The sequence below is a fragment of the Tachypleus tridentatus genome, chromosome 3 (genome assembly GCF_004210375.1).
Source record: "Tachypleus tridentatus isolate NWPU-2018 chromosome 3, ASM421037v1, whole genome shotgun sequence".
Classification (NCBI taxonomy): domain Eukaryota; kingdom Metazoa; phylum Arthropoda; class Merostomata; order Xiphosura; family Limulidae; genus Tachypleus; species Tachypleus tridentatus.
Window position 1 is genome coordinate 104,040,404 of NC_134827.1, and position 22,431 is coordinate 104,062,834.

Below are 22,431 nucleotides of genomic sequence, written 5' to 3' on the forward strand. Positions count from 1 at the left end.
CTTTTAAAGTACATATACATTACTACCCGCTTTTTTCGAACGCGGTACTATGACACTTTGGCTTTTTAATTACGAAAACAAACGAGGAGACATCCAAGGATGCCACCAACATCTTCCTGGTGAAGTAACTGTGGTTTTAGAGGCAAAAAAACTGAGGAATTGCACTTTACATTTTGTGGGCACACATACTGTATTTAGAAAAAAGAACCAGCTCTAACAGTAATTATTATCCGTTTCACAGGAGGCCAAGGTGCATTTTAGGTAGTTTCGATCCCATCAATGAAGAAAGTGCTGTTATGCAATTTCACTTTCAAATTCTAGAAAAGCCTAAATATTTTATATTCAAGAATATCAACCGTAAAAAAAGGGACCGGTATGGTCAGGTGGTTAAGGCGTTCGGATGTTATAATGTGAGAGTAAATCCCACTATTCGTTGGTAAAAGAGCAGCCCAAGAGTTGGAGATGGGTGGTGGTGACTAGCTGCCTTCCCTCTAGTCCTACACTGCTAAATTAGGGACGGCTAGCACTCGAGTAGCTTTGCGCGAAATTCAAAAACAAACCAAACAAAAAAAACGTGAAAAAAGGGGATTTTTAGCTCCTAAAATAAGATTATTTTGTCGTTAGATGGCAGCACCAATAACAACATTAAACCTAATACAGAAAGATTTGTCATTAAAATATTTTATACAGTTATAAAGTTTATAATAAAATATTTTTTAACAAATTGGTAGAAGTTGCAATTTTTCATTTATTCTTTGGGATTAAAAGTTATTAGATAATTATAATAACAAGTAACTACAAATCATTGAACATCATTAGTGACTTTGGATAGTGGTAAGCTGAATGTATAACTTTTAACCTGAACGTCAAACTATACTTGACGATACGTGGATTAAAAGGTCAGGTTAGAAGCCTTTAGGATTCTGGCGTGACCATTCCTAATCTTGAACTGCTGGCCAGAAGGCGAAGTACAAATCAATAGCGTCTGCCAATATAGGATTGAATGTTACGTTTACAAAGAAGTCAATCGTGGTTGACGTGTTACACTATGGATTTGTCGCGTCCATTATTTTCGTCTCGTCGCAAAAAATAAATAAATCACTTTATCTGGTTCGGGAAAATGGGTGCATTATGAAATACTAACATTCAAATCCCAGTGTTTGTTAAGATAAGAGTACCACAAGGAATGGTGGGCATGATGAATAACTACCTTCTTTTGTTGTTGTTTTTTTCAATCAAACCCGCATGAAAAAATTAAGATAATACCGACAACCGTTAAACAAGTTAACGATCCAATCGAATACGGAAAGTATGGAATGAATTTAATTCGTGGGTCCGTCATGGCCAAGCGTGTTAAGGCGTTCGACTCGTAATCCGAGGGTCGCGGGTTCGAATCCTAGTCGCACTAAACATGCTCGCCCTCCCAACCGTGGGGACGTTATAATGTGACGGTCAATCCCACTATTCGTTGGTAAAAGAGTAGCCCAAGAGTTGAAGTGGCGGTGGGTGGTGATGACTAGCTGCCTTCCCTCTAGTCTTACACTGCTAAATTAGGGACGGCTAGCGCAGATAGCCCTCGAGTAGCTTTGCGCAAAATTAAAAAAAAAATTAATTCGCATACTCACGGCTTAGAGAATGAAGGATAAAATTACATTAACAACACAACATTTTTATTTTTCAAAGCTAAAATGCTTTATAAGTGGAGTACTTCAAAACTTTTATTAAAATATAAGACAGTTTTAATTTGACAGGCCGTTTACTATGACATAGAAATTATTTTGTGATTTTTTTTAACATATACGATATAATTACTAAAAGCTTCAAAAGTATTTACATTACCAGTTATTACTCATATATTACTTTCGATTGCTAACAAAAGAGGGAGCTTTAGTTTTTAATAAAATAACACAAACGATAATTTTAAAAATAATCAGTTTTAAGAATATAAACCACTTAGGTGTTCTATGTTACAGACTTTAGTAAAAATATAACAATTATATAAAAAAAGTCAAACATGCAACTCTGGTAATGAAATAATGTCATATTAAAAACAAGGGTAACAACAAATGTGAGATATGGATAACAGAGACGTCACAGAAATATGAAAATGAAGCTGAAACGTAAACAGAACCGCTGGATTGAAAAGAAAAAGCTCGTATTTGTTACTACTACAGCGACGTCCATGAGAAACAAAGGTGAATCTTTAATGTAGGTACAGCAATATGGCTGTAAACACAGATGAAACACGAGTTTCTGCTATGAACATTGTTAAGTTCCACAAAAAAGGAAACATTTTATTTAACTATATTAAAAAAACGAGATACGTTAACCTCCCTCTTTATAAAATAAACTATTTACGATTCGGAACAAAACATTATGACACTTTTATTATTTTACTTCGTTTAGTGTTGCATAATAATAGTAGTAAATATCAGCGTATTTACCACCGATTTAAAATCCGGAGTTTTTAATCCAATGCAAGTATTTCGTGGTGCAGAATACCCAACAGTAGCAAATGAAGGTTTTTCCCAAGCCACTGCTTCTAACTGCTAAGTCTGAACAACCGGACAAACTGCTTTCAACTTATCGTGTTGATCGTTGAGGAAGGACACCCAGTCCATGGCACGTGATCCACGATTATGCAGAAAAGAGTTGATGGAAATTCCGCCTGTTATAAAGTAAGTTTCCCATCTCTCTTTTTATATATAAGTTTAGTTCCTGCACGTATAATTTATGAGAAATCTAACAAGCGTAATTTTACGAGAATAAAAAAAAAATCACATATTAGCTCACATTTCATGAAAAAAAAGATATATATATAGATATAAAAACATGCTTCTGTCGCACTTGTGTGGTCGTTTGCACGCTAGAATTTCTACAGCCGACTGCTTACGAAAGTAAAACCACCATCTTCTATTCTCCTGAGCTTAGTAAAAGGTTATATATTTGTTCAGAGTCCTCATCACAATATCAACGGCTGACACTTGATAGTCGCATTGACGAACTAAGGGAAGCAGGCGTATGATATTTAGGTGCTAATTATGTCTTTTGTTTTACGTTCTCGTATAAAAGTGATATGTTAGATTAAAATCATTAATTAATTATTTAGCTGAATGATGACATTGTCAGGTAAAAGATGGAACTAAAAATTAAATGTGATGATATATAAATAATTTTGTAACCTATTATTAACGACTCTCAATCTTTAACAGTACAAAATGAACCTACAGGAAGTATTTCTGGCTTTGCTTCTTGGAACAGCCTTATCTTATCCCCAAGAAGACCACGGATTAGATTGGAGCAGTTTGAGGAACCTTGGTTTTGGACTGTTCCATGGGCCAACTTACGACAAATCAGAGGAATATAAGCCCCGTTCCGTCTCCGATGGGTGCCGCTGCGTCCCTCCTGGCCAGTGTGAAGAGAGTGACCATACGCCCCTGACAGCAGCCCATGTAGTAAGTAAAGAGATTATCATACTAGCCTACCTTTTCCTCTCCCTTCCACAGTGGGTCAGTCAGAGGGCTTATAACACTAAAAACCTGATTACGATACCCTTAGTGGGAAATGCTTTCCACGAATCACAGAAAATATTCAATTTATTTGTTAATCATAAGCAAATCACAGTATATCTCAACTGTGTAAACCCATGAAGAAATATCACAAACATAGCAGATATAGTGCTAAAAAAAACCGAAAAGAGATTGTATTTTTTTGTCTCTTTAATGACGAAGGAACTTAAGAGGTGTTTTGTTACCAACTGTGAATTTTGTTGTTCTGTTAATAAGTAAGTTTTCATCATAAAACCAATACATTAAAGTTGATATTTCACTTTAGTAATGCTTTTAGTATCTCTATTTTATCTTTAAGGCAAGTGGTCACCAATAAATGTTTCATTACGGTCATCTAATAATTTGTCAATCTTTCAGGAATCTGAAAAAGATCCAGTAAATTCAAACAGATGTGGTCCGTATTTACATCTTTGCTGTCCTTCGTCTGGAAGAAAAACCAACAACCAGCCCTCTAAGCACCAATGTGGCACCAAGACCTCCAGTGACATCAAACAACGCATTCTGCCCTCCTCCAGAAAGCTTGGTCAAGCCGATTTTGGTGAATGGCCTTGGCAGGTAAGGTCAACTGAACTGGAACTTGTAGTTAAATCAAATTAAATGTAAAGGGCTATTACGTACGTTCAGTTCAGGGAAAAGGATTTTGTTTGTTTGTTTGTTTGTTCGCTTTCTCCAAAACTTGACTCCAGAATAAAACGACTTCATCTGCACTCCATCGTTTTTTAATTCAGAAATTAGTACAAGGTTTCTAGTTTGTTTTGTATTTCGCGCAAAGCTACTCGAGGGCTAACCCTGCAGTGATATACAAGCAGCTATTCAACACTAACCACCGCTAACTTTTGTGTTACTATTTCACTGAAGGCTAATAGGAATGATTGCAACATTATAACGCTTCCACGGCTGTAAAGAGAGGATATTCGGTGAATGGATTCAAACCAGAAAATCCTTCGCTGGTACATCGGTAAGCCTACGGATTTACAACGCTAAAATCGGGGTTCGAATTTTCTCCTCTCGGTGGATTCAACAGATCTCCCGATGTGGTTTTGATATAAGAAAATACACACACACACACAAAAGATTTCTGGTTATGTGTATAATCCGTGAATGAACTTGGTTTGTAGCTATTTTATACGAAAGACAAGATGTCCAAAATTCTTTTAGGCATTAGAATTTCTTGGTAATTTACATTCTGAAAGGCCCGACATGGCCAGGTGGTTAAGGCACTCGACTCGCAATCTGAGGGTCTCGGGTTCGGATCCCCATTACACTAAACATGCTTGCCCTTTCAACCGTGGGGCCGTTATAATATGACGGTCAATCCCACTATTTGTTAGTAAAAGAGTAGCCCAAGAGCTGGCGGTGGGTGGTAATGACTAGCTGCCTTCCTTCTAGTCTTACACTGCAAAATTAGGAACAGCTGTTGCAGATAACCCTCGTGTAGCTTTGCGCGAAATTCATAAACAAACAAAATCTTTATACTATAATTTTCACGTCACTTCAACGTGGACTCTTCTCACTTAAAGTTCCAATATCAAAATGTGAACATTATATACAGTAAGTGAGATTTCATCACAAAGGAATTTTACACAATAACGTTCTCTTTTCTTTTCTTAGGCAGTGGTTCTGAAATTCGAAGGAAATGTAAACATCTTTCAGTGTGGAGGTACTTTAATAGACAAATTCCACGTGCTTACCATCGCCCATTGTGTTCACGAGTACGCGTAAGTACTCTTTATAAATTTGAAGGAAAAGTCTACTTGTAACATATCGGTAATAATAGATACACTAATCGTTATATTATTACAATATAGATAATTAGGCTTTGTTGGGTAAAAATAAACTCAATGAGATAGGAACCATTTTTCTTACGCTTGAAACAGTTTGCTAATTTAAAATATAAATATATACGATCAGCTGCGGAGTTAGAATGACCTCTTATGATTAACAGAGGCCCCAGTGTATTCAAAGTTACTTCTATAGCTATACGAATTGGGTCTGTACCCGAAAACAGAACTGCTAGGACACTCGCCCGTGGTACTTCTAGTTTGTGATAGATGTTTGAAACATGGCGATCTGGGGATCTCTGGATGGAGATCAGAAACACGAAATCTAATCGGGTTTAGAAACCTGTCAACCTACTCTTAAGTCTCCATCATGCTTTGGCGTGATTTAGCTACCATTTGTAACGTGTAGCCTATGCCATGTAGATAAAGACACAACAAGGACCACCCTGAGTTCGCGTGCAATTAAATTACCGTTAGCTCCATAACTTGGAGTTTGTGAACGGAGAAAACAATTCACAAACGAACAAAGTGAATTAACACTGAATTATTCCTGGAAAACGACTTAGCACTAATTGAGTACTTTTCATCGGGTCATCTTGAACTAGTCCTAACACAGCAGACTATTTTGGATTAATCCCATCAAGAGAGAATTTTAAACTAGTCCTAGCAAAATTTATTATTCTGCTCTAATACTACGAAGGCAGATTTTTTTTAACTAGCCCTTCCAACTCTGACACTTCTCGACTAATCATATCAAACTGGTTTCTCTGTACTAGTCCTACCAAGGTATAAATATAATATTGTTACATACATTAATTGTTCTTGTGAAGTAGGTTTAATATTGTTGATTTCCGAAGTTTAAAAGTTATGCTTTTTTGATTATTGGTTTGTGTTTCACACGATGAATTCAAGTTCGATATTTTATATTCTACCATGTGTATTGGTATCTAGTTAATTTTGTACTTACGATTACCATATTTTGTCATAATCTAGTTTTTTCAGTTTTCTCTCCATATAAACATACTTACATATATTTCAACGTACGGATCTAATAACGAAACGTTTTCTCCACGGATTTTATAAAGAAACATTCTCTTCATAGATCAAACAACCGAACGATCTCTCCATAGATCTAGTAACGAAACATTATCTTCACAGATCTAAAAATGAAACATTTTCAGAGATCTAAAGCTCTAACAACGAAACATTCTCTCTACAGATCTAAAAATGAAACGTTTTCAGAGATCTAAAGCTCTAACAACGAAACATTCTCTCTACAGATCTAACAACAAAACATTCTCTCTACAGACCTAACAACGAGACATTCTCTCTACAGATCTAACAACAAAACATTCTCTCTACAAATCTAACAACGAAACATCCTCTCTACAGACCTAACAACAAAACATTCTCTCTACAGATCTAACAACGAGACATTCTCTCTACAGATCTAACAACGAGACATTCTCTCTACAGACCTAACAACAAAACATTCTCTCTACAGACCTAACAACAAAACATTCTCTCTACAGATCTAACAACGAAACATTCTCTCTACAGATCTAACAACGAAACATCCTCTCTACAGATCTAACAACGAGACATTCTCTCTACAGATCTAACAACGAAACATTCTCTCTACAGACCTAACAACAAAACATTCTCTCTACAGATCTACCAACGAAACATTCTCTCTACAGATCTAACAACGAAACATCCTCTCTACAGATCTAACAACGAGACATTCTCTCTACAGATCTAACAACGAAACATTCTCTCTACAGATCTAACAACAAAACATTCTCTCTACAGACCTAACAACGAGACATTCTCTCTACAGATCTAACAACAAAACATTCTCTCTACAGATCTAACAACAAAACATTCTCTCTACAGACCTAACAACGAGACATTCTCTCTACAGATCTAACAACGAGACATTCTCTCTACAGATCTAACAACGAAACATTCTCTCTACAGATCTAACAACAAAACATTCTCTCTACAGACCTAACAACGAGACATTCTCTCTACAGATCTAACAACGAGACATTCTCTCTACAGATCTAACAACGAGACATTCTCTCTACAGACCTAACAACAAAACATTCTCTCTACAGACCTAACAACAAAACATTCTCTCTACAGATCTAACAACGAAACATTCTCTCTACAGATCTAACAACGAAACATCCTCTCTACAGATCTAACAACGAGACATTCTCTCTGCAGATCTAACAACGAAACATTTCTCTACAGACCTAACAACAAAACATTTCTCTACAGATCTACCAACGAAACATTCTCTCTACAGATCTAACAACGAAACATCCTCTCTACAGATCTAACAACGAGACATTCTCTCTACAGATCTAACAACGAAACATTCTCTCTACAGATCTAACAACAAAACATTCTCTCTACAGACCTAACAACGAGACATTCTCTCTACAGATCTAACAACAAAACATTCTCTCTACAGATCTAACAACGAAACATTCTCTCTACAGATCTAACAACAAAACATTCTCTCTACAGACCTAACAACGAGACATTCTCTCTACAGATCTAACAACGAGACATTCTCTCTACAGATCTAACAACAAGACATTCTCTCTACAGATCTAACAACGAAACATTCTCTCTACAGATCTAACAACGAAACATCCTCTCTACAGACCTAACAACGAAACATTCTCTCTACACATCTAACAACGAGACATTCTCTCTACAGATCTAACAACGAGACATTCTCTCTACAGACCTAACAACAAAACATTCTCTCTACAGATCTAACAACGAGACATTCTCTCTACAGACCTAACAACAAAACATTCTCTCTACAGATCTAACAATGAAACATCCTCTCTACAGATCTAACAACGAGACATTCTCCCTACAGATCTAACAACGAAACATTCTCTCTACAGACCTAACAACAAAACATTCTCTCCACAGATCTAACAACGAGACATTCTCTCTACAGATCTAACAACGAAACATTCTCTCTACAGATCTAACAACGAAACATCCTCTCTACAGATCTAACAACGAGACATTCTCTCTACAGATCTAACAACGAGACATTCTCTCTACAGATCTAACAACAAGACATTCTCTCTACAGATCTAACTACGAAACATTCTCTCTACAGATCTAACAACGAAACATCCTCTCTACAGATCTAACAACGAAACATCCTCTCTACAGATCTAACAACGAGACATTCTCTCTACAGATCTAACAACAAGACATTCTCTCTACAGATCTAACAACGAAACATTCTCTCTACAGACCTAACAACAAAACATTCTCTCTACAGATCTAACAACGAAACATCCTCTCTACAGATTTAACAATGAGACATTCTCTCTACAGATCTAACAACAAAACATTCTCTCTACAGATCTAACAACGAAACATCCTCTCTACAGATCTAACAACAAGACATTCTCTCTACAGATCTAACAACAAAACATTCTCTCTACAGACCTAACAATGAGACATTCTCTCTACAGATCTAACAACGAAACATTCTCTCTACAGATCTAACAACAAAACATTCTCTCTACAGACCTAACAACGAGACATTCTCTCTACAGATCTAACAACGAGACATTCTCTCTACAGATCTAACAACAAGACATTCTCTCTACAGATCTAACAACGAAACATTCTCTCTACAGATCTAACAACAAAACATCCTCTCTACAGACCTAACAACGAAACATTCTCTCTACACATCTAACAACGAGACATTCTCTCTACAGACCTAACAACGAGACATTCTCTCTACAGATCTAACAACGAGACATTCTCTCTACAGATCTAACAACAAAACATTCTCTCTACAGATCTAACAACGAAACATCCTCTCTACAGATTTAACAACGAGACATTCTCTCTACAGACCTAACAACGAGACATTCTCTCTACAGATCTAACAACGACACATTCTCTCTACAGATCTAATAAAAAAACGTTTTCTTCAAAAGGCTAAAGTTCTATCAACAACACATTCTCTCCACAGATCTAATAAAAATACGTTCTTTTCAAAGGTCAAAAGTTCTAACAACGACACGTTCTCTCCACAGATCCAGCAAAGATCACCACCCTTTGAAAGTTCGACTAGGGGAATGGGACACTCAGAGTCATCAGGAAAGTATAATCCACCAAGACTATGGAATATCAAACATCTACATACATCCAAAGTACGATCATGAAAGAAAGAACCTCAGGGACGATATAGCTATTTTAAAACTAGATAAAGAAGTTTCGTTCGGGTCACACATTAACCCTATTTGTCTGCCGTACTCTGAAGAAAAATTTGAAGGTCTTGAATGCGTTGTTACTGGATGGGGTAAAGATGCCTATAGTAAGTCCACTGTTTATTTTGAATATTTAGACCTTTGTGTTGACATAATTATGTTATTTCACCAGACACTGCCACCATCGCCTCCTCGGGATTCTGTACCCTTCTATTGAGGATACAAAAAATAGAAACAAACAAATTAAGAGCACTTTTCAAGAATCCAGCCGCTACGTAGTCAGTGTTTGTTTCTTTGTTTTGAATTTCGCACAAAGCTACTCAAGGGCTATCTGCGCTAGCCGTCCCTAATTTATCAGTGTAAGACCAGAGGAGAGGTAGCTAGTCATCATCACCCACCGCCAACTCTTGGGCTACTCTTTTACCAACGAATAGTGGGATTGACCATCACATTATAACGCCTTCACAGCTAAGAGAACGAGCATGTTTGGTGTGACTGGGATTCGAACCCACGACCCTCGGATTACGAGTCAAGTGCCTTAACCTCCTGGCCATGCCAGACCTGTACTCAGTGACTTAAAAAATTACCATGGAAGCAAAGACATTACAAACGCTATTGAATTCCATAACATACAGCTACAGAAATTTAATTTCCAGTCGTTATTTTTACTTGGTCTGAGTGGGGTGGATAATTGTAAGCAAACATTTTCCCAGTTAACTTTATAAACTTTACAGAGGTGTGTAAGATGAATGCTTAAAACGAAATATGTAACCACATATGGAAAGTTAGTGAAGTTATGAACTCTAATCATAAGATAGAAGAGTTAGTTTTGGACTGATTGAGTCTCATGAAATATTAGTGGAATGATGGCCGAAAGTTTTGTAATCAGAGAGTTCCTAACTTCAGGGCCTGGCATGGCCTAGCGCGTTAAGGCGTGTTCTTCGTAATCTGAGGGTCGCGAGTTCGCGCCCGAGTCGCGCCAAACATGCTCGCCCTCCCAGCCGTGGGGGCGTTATAATGTGACGGTCAATCCCACTTTTCGTTGGTAAAAGAGTAGCCCAAGAGTTGGCGGTGGGTGGTGATGACTAGCTGCCTTCCCTCTAGTCTTACACTGCTAAATTAGGGACGGCTAGCACAGATAGCCCTCGAGTAGCTTTGTGCGAAATTCCAAAACAAACAAACAAACAAACCTAACTTCAGTGTGTTCTAATCATTACAGGTTTTAGTTTTGTTATATATATATATCGGTTCAGAACACTAAGTAATTTTTTAAGTTAACTTGTCATAAAAGATCGACTTCATTAATGTATAGCTAACTGACCTGTATAATTAACTTTTTTTTTTAAACGAAACTTCTAACTAATACATAAAAATATAATAAACGGTATTTTTAAAGACTTATGTATACATATATAGGGTATAGATACATATACATAACAAGTGAAAGATACCCTAAAAGATTGTATTAACGTAAGTCTGATAACGCTTCAAAGTTCGTTAAATTATATAATTATGGTTCCCCTTGGTGAAATACGGTAAGTTTACGGTTCCGATTCCCTGCGTTGAACACAACAGATAGCATAATATAAGTTTCTTTAAAAGAAAGAAAGAACCAACAAAATATTAATTTTTAGTTCGGGCTGTGCTTAATATAGTTTTATAGGCCCAGGAAGTGTTAGGCTTAAGTTACAATTGGGATTACCTGAATGCATTTTATGAGCTCGTGATAAGCGATAAATGTTGTTTTGTTATATAGTGTGCAACACAGTATGATTGGTTTGTGTATCGGGTCAGATCTGATACAACTAAAGTAAAGCAGACCAACGTTTATTTTTGGCCTGTAACTTCTAACAAGAATCAGTTTTTCAAATAAACCTGAATTTCACCTTTCAGAGCCCATAAAATGTACTGCAATCAATCCCCAACTATAAATTAAGCCTAACACTTTCTGAGCCTTTAAAAATACTAAAATCATTCTCAACTAAAATTTAAGCCTAACATGTTCTAAACTTATAAAATGCTTTAAACAAAACCCCAACTAAAATTTGAACCTAACACATTCTGAGCTTATAAAAATACATTAAACCAAACACTAAAACTAAAGTCAAGCCTATAAAATACATTAAACCAAACCCTAACTAAAGCTAAAACTTAAGCCTAACACATTTCGAACCTATAAAATATATTAAACAAAACATAACTTAACCTCAACACATTCTAAACGTATAAAATACATAAAACCAACCCCCAACTGAAAGTAAAACTCAAGCCTACCATCTTTCGAGCTTACTGTAAATTAAACAAGTAATAGGCCTGTACGTCTGGTCGTGATAAAGACTACACACGTATTTCATTTCAAAGCCACGAGTAAGTTTTCAGTTCGAATTATCAAATGTTTAAATATTTATACCCAATACGTTCCACTATTTCGTTACGCTGCTTTCCCGTTGTTCCCCAATAACGAGAATAATAATAATAAAAAAAATCAATCATTAAAGCTTCATTTTTATTACACCACAGTTCCGGTGTTAAGCCAGTGTCTTCTCGAATCGTGATGTCTGCTGACACGAACTCTTTGTTTTCGTGGACGTTTGCTCGCTGTAACAGATTATCGTCTCTCCTTACTCTACAATGTGTATTAATACTAGCTAAAAATTGATTGTTAATTATACGAATTAAAATAGGTTGCATAGTGATGCCGACAAATCTAAATATTAATGTGAGAAATTACTTTATCTTCCATTGAAAATACAATATGTTAATATCTTTTATTCTCTTTCTTGTTGTTCAGAAAATGGTTCCTACTCCAACATCCTTAAAGAAGTCCTCGTGCCTGTACTTAACAACGCTAGGTGTCAGGAACTTCTCAGAGAGACACGGCTAGGCAAATTATACCAGTTGTATGATGGTTTCATTTGTGCTGGCGGACAAGAGAGCGAGGATTCCTGCAAAGTGAGTTCTGTAATAACTGTGGTAACGCTAGCAAAATACGACGGATAATGGATATCAAAATAACCGTAGTAACGCCAATTAAGTTCAACTTATAATGGACACTGCAGTAATGTCAACAAAGGACAACTGATTGTGGGTATCGTAGTAATGCCAAAGAAATTCTCAATAAATGTAGTAACGCAAATAAATTTCAAGTAATAGTAGGTATCTTCGTAAGTGTAGTAACGCGAAAAAAAATTCAAATGTAATATGCAAGGACTATAACTCTAATTTTAGATTTAAAATCACGACACAGTCACAAGTCATAATAAGACCAAGACTTCTTATAAATGCTCCTTTGCAGTGAGCCTGAGGACTCATTTGATAAAAGTCATGGATCGATATCCGCGTTCTGGAACAGCACAAATAACTCATTGCACATAACAAACAAACAAAACAAATCCATAGAGCTAAACCAAAACGGTAAATGAATTTCGACTGCTATTATGACTATGTCACAAAGTTACGGTTTTTATCAATGTAAAAACTACAGTTGAAACACGCTTTCACGAAGTAAAGATGCTGTAAACACTGATAGCAAAAATCCAAGTATTAAATACATATTTATTTGTTAAGGATTTTTCCATATCGATAAAACAACCAATTTTTTTAAATAAAATAATCTGTATCCATGTAGAACCGTAGACTGCTTTTTGTAAAAAATATAAATAAGAAAGAATGTATTTGGTATCGTCTTTACTTCCATAGGGTGACGGAGGTGGCCCTCTATCGTGTTGGAGGAGAGATGGTACATACGGACTGGCAGGCATTGTGTCCTGGGGTATCAACTGTGGTGACCCTGGCGTGCCTGGTGTTTACATCAGAATCCAGAAGTACATTGATTGGATCACCGATATCACCAATCGTCCAATCACCGACTTCTGGCCAAACTAACATATTTCTCTAGTCAAATGATATCAGTACCTATTAAATTATCTTTATCAGTTTGTGTCGTACAATAAAAACCGCTTCGAGACACCTTTTCCAAATATAATTCTAATTGACAGTAATATTAACAATGAAATTAGAATGTAAATTCATCTGTTGTTGTTTTTTTTTTGTGTTTTGTTTTGTTTTTAAGAATAATATACAATTTTGTGATACGATAGCTATCTTGTGGCATAATGCGATATTTGAACGATAAACGACAGGGAATTTTAAAAAATAAAACTAAATCTGGGATAAAAGAAATTCTTTGGAAAACATCATATTTTAACTATCGAATACATTGTTGGATAGGGCAAAGGTGATCTAACCTACTGACCACTCATGTTTTGAACAACTTAGAGTGAATTTAAATTCATAAATATTAGTTTCTATGTGTGTTTTTGTTTTTATAATAATGTAGGGAGTTATTACGTTGGGATTAATTAACCACGAGAACCTATAATTTTAGTAATATGTTGATTAGGTTGTGGTTTGCTGTTTAATAGCTCTAAATTGTCTTGTTTTTGTTTGTTTGTAAACTTAACATTGTATTTAGCTCTGCAGTAACATATCTTCCATTCTCACGAATCACTTTGTCTCAAGGCTTCTATATTATCTAATGTGTATGTTCCAATTAATGTTGGTGTTTTTTTAACTTTGTTAGAATAAGTAGCCGTAAATAAAGAAGTAATGACAACTTTTGTGTCTCGTGTCAAGCATTTACTGATAGTGGTAAAGATAGAATATTCTGAACGACTTGTAAACGTCATGATGAACGGAGGAGAATTGGTACTGTAAATGAGGGGGGCGGATGGTGCGCCTAGTTTGGCAGATGTTCATTTCTGTAGTTTAATTGAGCAAAGCTACACTAGGGTTATTTGTGCTAGCCGTCCGTAAATTAGCAGTGTAAAACTAGAGAGAAGGCAATTAGTCATCACCACCCACCACCAACTCTTGGGCACTGTTTTAACAACGAATAGTGGGATTGACCGTCACATTATAACGCAACCACGAATTAAAGCGGGTCGAATTGAGATAACTTATTCTGACTAAGATTTTCTATTTGAATCCTGTTTCGATCTGTATTGTAAATACCCTGAAAGTTATTCCGTCAAATCAAAAAGTGGGAAAGTGAACTTACATGTTTCATTCACATGTTGTTTGTTTGTTGTGAAGCAAAGAGCTACACAATGGGTTGCTTTTAGTGTGCCCATCACGGGTATCGAAGCCCGATTTTTAGAGAAAGCTACATTGGATTACTTGCTGTGTCTTCCTCAGCGAATTGAGCTCTGAATTCTAACGTTGTACGTTTGTAAAATAAACACGTCCATAAAAAAAAAAAAATTGAAATGGTCATTTTTGTTTTAGGTTTAACGTCATTAACCATTTAAATAATATTAATTGAATATACTGAATACTACTGTAGTGTTCGAGTCTCCCAATGTGGCAGAAGTAACCTTACAGACTTTCATGTTATGTGTAATTTTGTTACTTTTACTACTTTACTTCATACATGATATAGAAGTTGGTTCCCTTAAAACACCAATTGTATAGTGTACAGAGCATTGAGTATGTACATGTTACAGTCATATAACGCTCATCAGTCATTGGCTGTTTACTTCTGTTTCACCCTGTATTTAAGCTTTTTAATGGAACAACAGATATCTGTAAGAAACCTAACTGTCATTGTGATTATTGCAGATTACGAAAAATGTAAAAATAACTTTAAAAGTAATGTAAGCAATGCGCAATGATCCGTTGAATAATTCTTCCAGGTATAATTGTAATACTTGCATCCATTTTAGTTGCAGGTTGGCGGTACAAAACTAAATAATACAAAGAAAAACAAATGTGCAGTCCTTATTATGAACAACTGTCTTGGTTCATGTTTCAAAATTACACTATTTTAATTTTGTATTTATAGCAAAGCTACTAAGCTTATTCATCCGACCAGGAAAAATCGAACCAATCAACAGCATCCTGCAATCCATGTTGAGGCACTGGCAGCTACTCTCATTATACTGCTAATATTGTTTTATGGCATCTACGTATTAGATTCCGACTTGGCATTTCCCAACCACAAATCTTTATAACGGGTACCACAAGAACGTAACAAGACACAAAACTTGTCGCTTACGAAATTATGTTAGTTTCTGTTGGGAAGTTAGATTCACTTTAATCGGTACTACGACAAGTTAGCGAGTATAACAGTTGAGTAATTGCTTGTTGACTCTCTTTCCGTCGGAAGTCTAATACTAGTTGAGATGTAAGGAACGTAAACTCCATTTCAGCAAAAGTCGACAAAATAGAGAAAAAAAAAACCCATAAATTAACAGGAACAAAAGATTAGGGAGGGAAAAACATGTACGATATGATGTTCTACAAATGTGTAATGGAGGAACCACATAAGATATCATCTCCTACAAGTGTATAGTTGAGGTACCACGTAAGATATCATCTACAACTGTATAGTTGAGGTACCACATAATATATCATCTCCTACAAGTGTGTAATTAAGATACCACATAAGATATCATCTACAAGTGTATAATTGAGGTACCACATAAGATCTTATCTCCTACAAGTGTATAGTTGAGGTACCACATAAGATATCATGTTCTACAACTGTATAGTTGAGATACCACATAAGATATCATCTCCTATAAGTGTATAGTTGAGGTACCAGATAAGATATAATCTCCTACAAGTGTGTAATTGACGTACCACATAAGATATCATATCCTACCAGAGTGTAATTGAGGTACCGCATTAGATAATGTGTCCTACATGTGTATCATTGAGATACCACATAAGATATCATGTCCTACAACTGTATAGTTGAGGTACCATATAAGATATCATGTCTTATAAGCTAGTATTTGGTATTTTCAATCTAAACAGAGCATCATGGGGCACGTGGGGTTAAACGAGTAGGTCGTAGACTCTATGGCTCGGGGAGAGATTATCTAATTTTCAACTATTAACCAGTCAGCAGTACCCTCCGCCAAATATTTTTATCCGACATTTGTCAGAAGAACGAGACTTTTTTATCACTGTTATAATGCATCCACATTTAAAAGTTTTACTGTTATTCGATTTCTCATTAGTCAAAACACGGAATCAACAATTTGCACTTAAAATTACGGGTTCTGAATAATATATTTTGGAAATCCCTATCACGGGGTTCGGTTCCAGTGAAAGGTGGCATCTTTCGTCTTCCATTGCAGAAAATCTTTATATTTTTGCATTAGTTTTTGAAATTCACGCAAAGCTACACGAGGGCTATCTGCGCTAGCCGTCCCTAATTTAGCAGTGTAAGACTAGAGAGAAGGCAGCTAGTCATCACCACCCACCGCCAACTCTTGGGCTACTCTTTCACCAACGAATAGTGGGATTGCCTGTTACTTATAACGCCTCCATGGCTGAAATGGCAAGCATGTTTGGTGTGACGGGGATTCGAACACGCGACCATCGGATTACGAGTCGAGTGCCTCAAGCACTTGGCCATGCCAGGGCCCACTAGTTTTTATGTCACGGCAACGAGGAGATACATTTTATTTTTATTTTCATTTGATATTAGATATATTAGATATGATCCGTGAGACTTTATTTCTCTCCTGTTTTATTCAGCAATAAAGCTATTATTCTGATGTTACTCATTGAAATCAAAGTAAAACAAAATAGGAGAGAGTTAACTATAAACTCGGCAACTAACGATAATTTTTTATCTGTGGTTTATGAATTTGGAAATATCATACACAGTTAACAGATATATCCATGTTTTACTCAGGTTTAGGCTTCGTAAGCAAATCTGCTAACCAATATAATACGTTTTCAAATCCTTGCCCTTTCACGTAACTAAACAATAGGCTATCTATGCTCGGACCACTAAGAGTGTTGAAACGTGACTTTTAGTAGTACAAGCCAAGAGGACTCAAGGGAAGGAAGCTTTTAATACAAATAAAACAAGTTTTCAAATATCCGGTGGTTATCTACGTCATTTATATTGTTTCGTTGTATCAGAACTGTTTATTTGAAGCTATAAAAACTGTGTGACGTGATTCTGATTGCTATTTGTGTATGACTCCTTCTTAAGTAACTGGAAACTCTATTAGATCTCACAATTAAGCAGTTGTTTTCCATTGTATGTGAGTAGACCTTGAACTTACACACCTATTTCCCCAAAATCTGTACATCAATCTGGAAACGTTTATTTACATCAGAATAACATGTTCCTCTGCTTTTCGTGCCTATAACTATTATAAACTTTTTAAACTGTTGTTGTCGGTATCAAAGGTTATGAGATGGATGTCTGTCTGTAGTTAAGCACAAAGTTACACCATGGGCTAAAGGCTATCAGCACTCTGCTTACCAAGGGTATCGAAACCCGGTTTCTGGCGTTGTAAGTCCGCAGACATACCGTTGTTTATCCACCTGTGGCTTAGAGATTTGCAATAAGCAATATATATTTGATATACTTCAACATTATGATTCTACTCTTAATGAAAATGTATTATTTTCCGTTTACCGGTAAAACAGTTTGAAATGAATGTTTTCAGGCGATGAAAACATGCTTATCTTGGCCTATTAGTTAGGTCACTTGCCTTGCAAATTGAAAGTCGCAAGTTCGAATCTCCTCATGTACATGTTTCAGCTGTATGGGCGTCATAATGTTACAGTCAATCCAGGTTTTCGTTGGTAAAGCAGTAACCCCACCATAATTGACCCCCTTCATAATTCTTCTTCTTGGATGTAATGGCGTGTCTGATGTCAGCCATCTTCAAGGATTCGGATTTCTTCTTAGATGTAATGGTATGTCTGATGTCAGTCATCTTCAAAGATTCGGATTTCTTCTTGGATGTAATGGTATGTCTGATGTCAGCCATCTTCAAAGATTCGGATTTCTTCTTAGATGTAATGGTATGTCTGATGTCAGCCATCTTCAAGGATTCGGATTTCTTCTTAGATGTAATGGTATGTCTGATGTCAGCCATCTTCAAAGATTCGAATTTCTTCTTAGATGTAATGGTATGTCTGATGTCAACCATCTTCAAGGATTCGGATTTCTTCTTAGATGTAATGGTATGTCTGATGTCAGTCATCTTCAAAGATTCGGATTTCTTCTTGGATGTAATGGTATGTCTGATGTCAGCCATCTTCAAAGATTCGGATTTCTTCTTAGATGTAATGGTATGTCTGATGTCAGCCATCTTCAAAGATTCGGATTTCTTCTTAGATGTAATGGTATGTCTGATGTCAGCCATCTTCAAAGATTCGGATTTCTTCTTAGATGTAATGGTATGTCTGATGTCAACCATCTTCAAAGATTCGGATTTCTTCTTAGATGTGATGGTATGTCTGATGTCAGCCATCTTCAAAGATTCGGATTTCTTCTTGGATGTAATGGTATGTCTGATGTCAGCCATCTTCAAAGATTTATCTAATTTTTTGTGAAAAAAGTTTTAAAGTTTGTTTCAGAAAGAGTTGAAATTTTTGGCAAAAAATCAGTTTCTTGTAGATCATTTGTGGATACCTTCTGCAACTTGCCAAAAAAAGATAGTTTCCCCTGTTTGTTTTAGAGCAAAGCCTAACTGACCTATCTGCTGTGTCTACTGTAGAGAATCGAACCAAGGAATTTTGTGTTGTAAGTCTATAGACTTACAGCTGAACCAATAGGAAGCAAAGGAATAAGGAGAGTGTAAGTGCTTGGGTAAAAATTAAAGAAGACAACTTTCACAAATACGTTTTATGTTATCAGCATGAGAAGGGCCTCCTCCGATGAGATAACCATAAGCCTAGGAACTTGCGACACTAAAATCCAGGATTCGATTTCCCCGCGATGGACACATTTGTTTCTTTTTGTTTTTGAATTTCGCACAAAGCTACTCGAGGGCTATCTGTGCTAGCCGTCCCTAATTTAGTAGTGTAAGACTAGAGGGAAGGCAGCTAGTCATCACCACCCACCGCCAACTCTTGGGCTACTCTTTTACCAACGAATAATGGGATTGACCGTCACTTTATAACGCCCCCACGGCTGGGAGGGCGAGCATGTTTGGCGCGGCAGGGATGCGAACCCGCGACCCTCAGACTACGAATCGCGCGCCTTAACACGCTTGGCCATGCCGGGCCACATGGACACAATAGATAGCCCAATGTGGTCTGGCTCTACTAACTAGCTAAACTTAAGAAGGACACGTAGGAAAACAAATGTAAAACAGCTTCACCCTCTGCTTGGGTGTATCGTATTTACCACTTTATGAGTATTCAACCCCAATTATTTTCCTTCAATTACAAAACAATTCTTACAACAATTTTATTCACCTGACTTTACAAGAGAAATCTACCTGACTACTAATCGCATAAAGTCACGCACGGTAATTACATTATTAAACGTTAAATATTGTTGTTTTTGTCGGAAAGGGGGAATTTTGGAGTCTTTATGTTTCGGGGAAAATTTATGTGTCAGAGGCATTGTGGCGTTTAGAGGTTTGTGTTTGATGAAAGATTTAATAATCCTATAATGTTCAGTAATTTATCCGGACCGGTTCTTGGAACTTTTTTTTCCCTTTTAAAATTAAACCATTTTGAGTTTCACGGACAGGTTAATAAAAAATGACAACGCTGCAGGTAACTGGTGAAAATGAAATGAGTTTCATACGTTGTGCCGACGTGACCAGGTTTTGGGGCGCTCGAATCGCACTCTGAGGGTCATGGGTTCGAATCCCAGTCACACCAAACATGCTCGTCCTCATAGCCGTGGGGGCGTTATAATGTGATGGTCAATCCCACTATTCGTTGGTAGAAGTTTAGCCAAAGAGCTAACGGTGGGTGGTAACGACTCACTGCCTTTTCTCTAGTATTTCACTTATAAATTAGGGACGGCTAGCGCAGAAAGCCCTCGTGTAGCTTTGCGCGAAATTCAAAAGAAAGTCCATTATCTTAAGTACCGAAACTGTCCAATAAAAATCCTTTGTTTCACATACTTGTACACATAACCAGTAGCGGACATTTCTTTTAGTTTTACTCCTTATAAAAGGAATAAATTTACATGAAATAGCACTATTACCTTCCTAAGTATCGTTCGAAGTTATCAAAAGTTTATGAAAGTGATAACTGTTTCAGCTCTTTCGTTGGATACTTTAATACTAAAGCGTTTTCTTAAGTGCAATAATACAGTTGTGTTCTGATATTGAAAATAATAAAAATTATACAAAGCTGAAAATCTTTCTTCCACATTCCTATTCGCAAGTTCATTATGATGTCATTGGTTATCCGTCTTCCATTATACCTCGTGAAGAATCTCTGACACAACCGTTCAGAATATCATTGTTATTGATGCTGGCATCTGGAACAAACAAGCTATTTAAATATTCTAAAATCAATTTTTTATACGCCCTCTAGTTACTCAATGGTAAGTCTGCGGGCTTACGATGCTAAAATTCGGGTTTTGATACCCATGCAAGGTAGAGCACACCGTGCAACTTTCCCCTTAACCAAAACAAACCTTCTAAACGAGTTTGTTTATATAATAATAGTAACACATTTTAAGAATTATTTTAACTTTATTAAACCCCGCTAATTTTAACAGCTTAATGTTTATTGTTTATTTTATTTTATTTATCTATTTGTACCGCCCCCTGCCGTTCATTTAATCATGTATTTTGAAAAACACAACTCCTGGACTTGTTAACTTTGGAAGGGACTTTGCTATTTCGGTGGGTTTTTTTGTGTTTTGAATTGTGGTATCTCTCAGTGTTTATTTAGTAAACAGGATATTTAATATCTAATACCAAACAATATACTATTCAGAATATTAGCCTAGTTTCCACACTAATGCTCGTTTTACAATTGAATTTTTTATACTTTAAAAATTTGCCGTTTTTATGTCGATGATTGATAAAAAAATTAAAAACAACTTTAAATTTCCAACAAAGAAGTCCTGCTTATCGTAACAACACATGATGAAGAGGCCCGGCATGGCCAGGTGGTTAAGGCGTTCGACTCTTAATCTGAGGGTCGCGGGTTCCAATTTCCATCACACCAAAATTGCTCGCTCTTTCAGCCGTGGGAGCGTTATAAAGTGACGACCAATCCTACTATTCGTTGGTAAAAAAGTAGCCCGAGAGTTGGCAGAGGGTGGTTATGACTAGCGGCCTTCCCTCTAGTCTTACACTGATAAATTAAGAACGGCTAACGCAGATAGCCCTAGTGTAGCTGTGCGCGAAATTCAAAATACAAAACAAACATGATGAAAATGGTCAGTTTCTTAAGGAAAAAAACGTCATGAGAAAAGGTTTCCAGTATTTTTTATAACCGGTATTACTTAACTGCTGGTAACTTTGAACATTTTACAAAGTTTTGTACTGTTGAACCGTAACATGACTCATTCCAATTTGACAATTTCGCAATGTTTAATCACCACGGCTTCAAATTCCCCAGGAAAGACGCCAGGACTACAGCGTGCCAACTTGTTGACTTATAACTGCTAGGCAGCTGTTGGCCGTTGATTAGAGAGAAAAAAAAACACTTTTTTTATTTTAATCTGAGAATTAAACTTGTTTAAGGTTTGCTCTAACCTCGAACGAGTTTTTTTATTAATTGGATTTGCTCTATCATCTCAAGGAGATGTTGTCTTATAGGGGCATCAGATATCCAGATGTCGTGTCCTTAGAACTAAGAGCAGTACTTAAACAATTTGAAGAGCAGCAGAAGTTAAGAATAACTTCTTTACATCTGAAGAAAGAGGTTAAACACAAGAGGTTAAACACAAGAGGTTAAACAGTGAAATGCAGTCGATAAAAATAATCGGTAAACGAGGGCAGCTGACAATAAACCCTGATTTCATCGAAGATTAAGGTTTACTGAAGTGTCTGTTTGTTTGTAATTAAGCAAAAA

General features: G+C 36.4%; 1 protein-coding gene across 1 annotated transcript in view; it reads left to right on the top strand.

Annotated features, from left to right (window-relative positions):
- Nucleotides 1-2,548: 2,548 nt before the first annotated feature.
- LOC143245940 (ovochymase-1-like) overlaps nucleotides 2,549-22,431 on the top strand; it is a 39,110-nt gene continuing 19,227 nt past the window's right edge. The window contains exons 1-7 of the mRNA XM_076492191.1: nucleotides 2,549-2,678; nucleotides 3,213-3,455; nucleotides 3,927-4,124; nucleotides 5,181-5,287; nucleotides 9,445-9,725; nucleotides 12,410-12,570; nucleotides 13,318-13,500. Of these exons, the coding sequence (XP_076348306.1) occupies nucleotides 2,640-2,678; nucleotides 3,213-3,455; nucleotides 3,927-4,124; nucleotides 5,181-5,287; nucleotides 9,445-9,725; nucleotides 12,410-12,570; nucleotides 13,318-13,500 (1,212 nt within the window). The 5' untranslated portion in view covers nucleotides 2,549-2,639. The remainder of the gene's footprint in view (nucleotides 2,679-3,212; nucleotides 3,456-3,926; nucleotides 4,125-5,180; nucleotides 5,288-9,444; nucleotides 9,726-12,409; nucleotides 12,571-13,317; nucleotides 13,501-22,431) is intronic.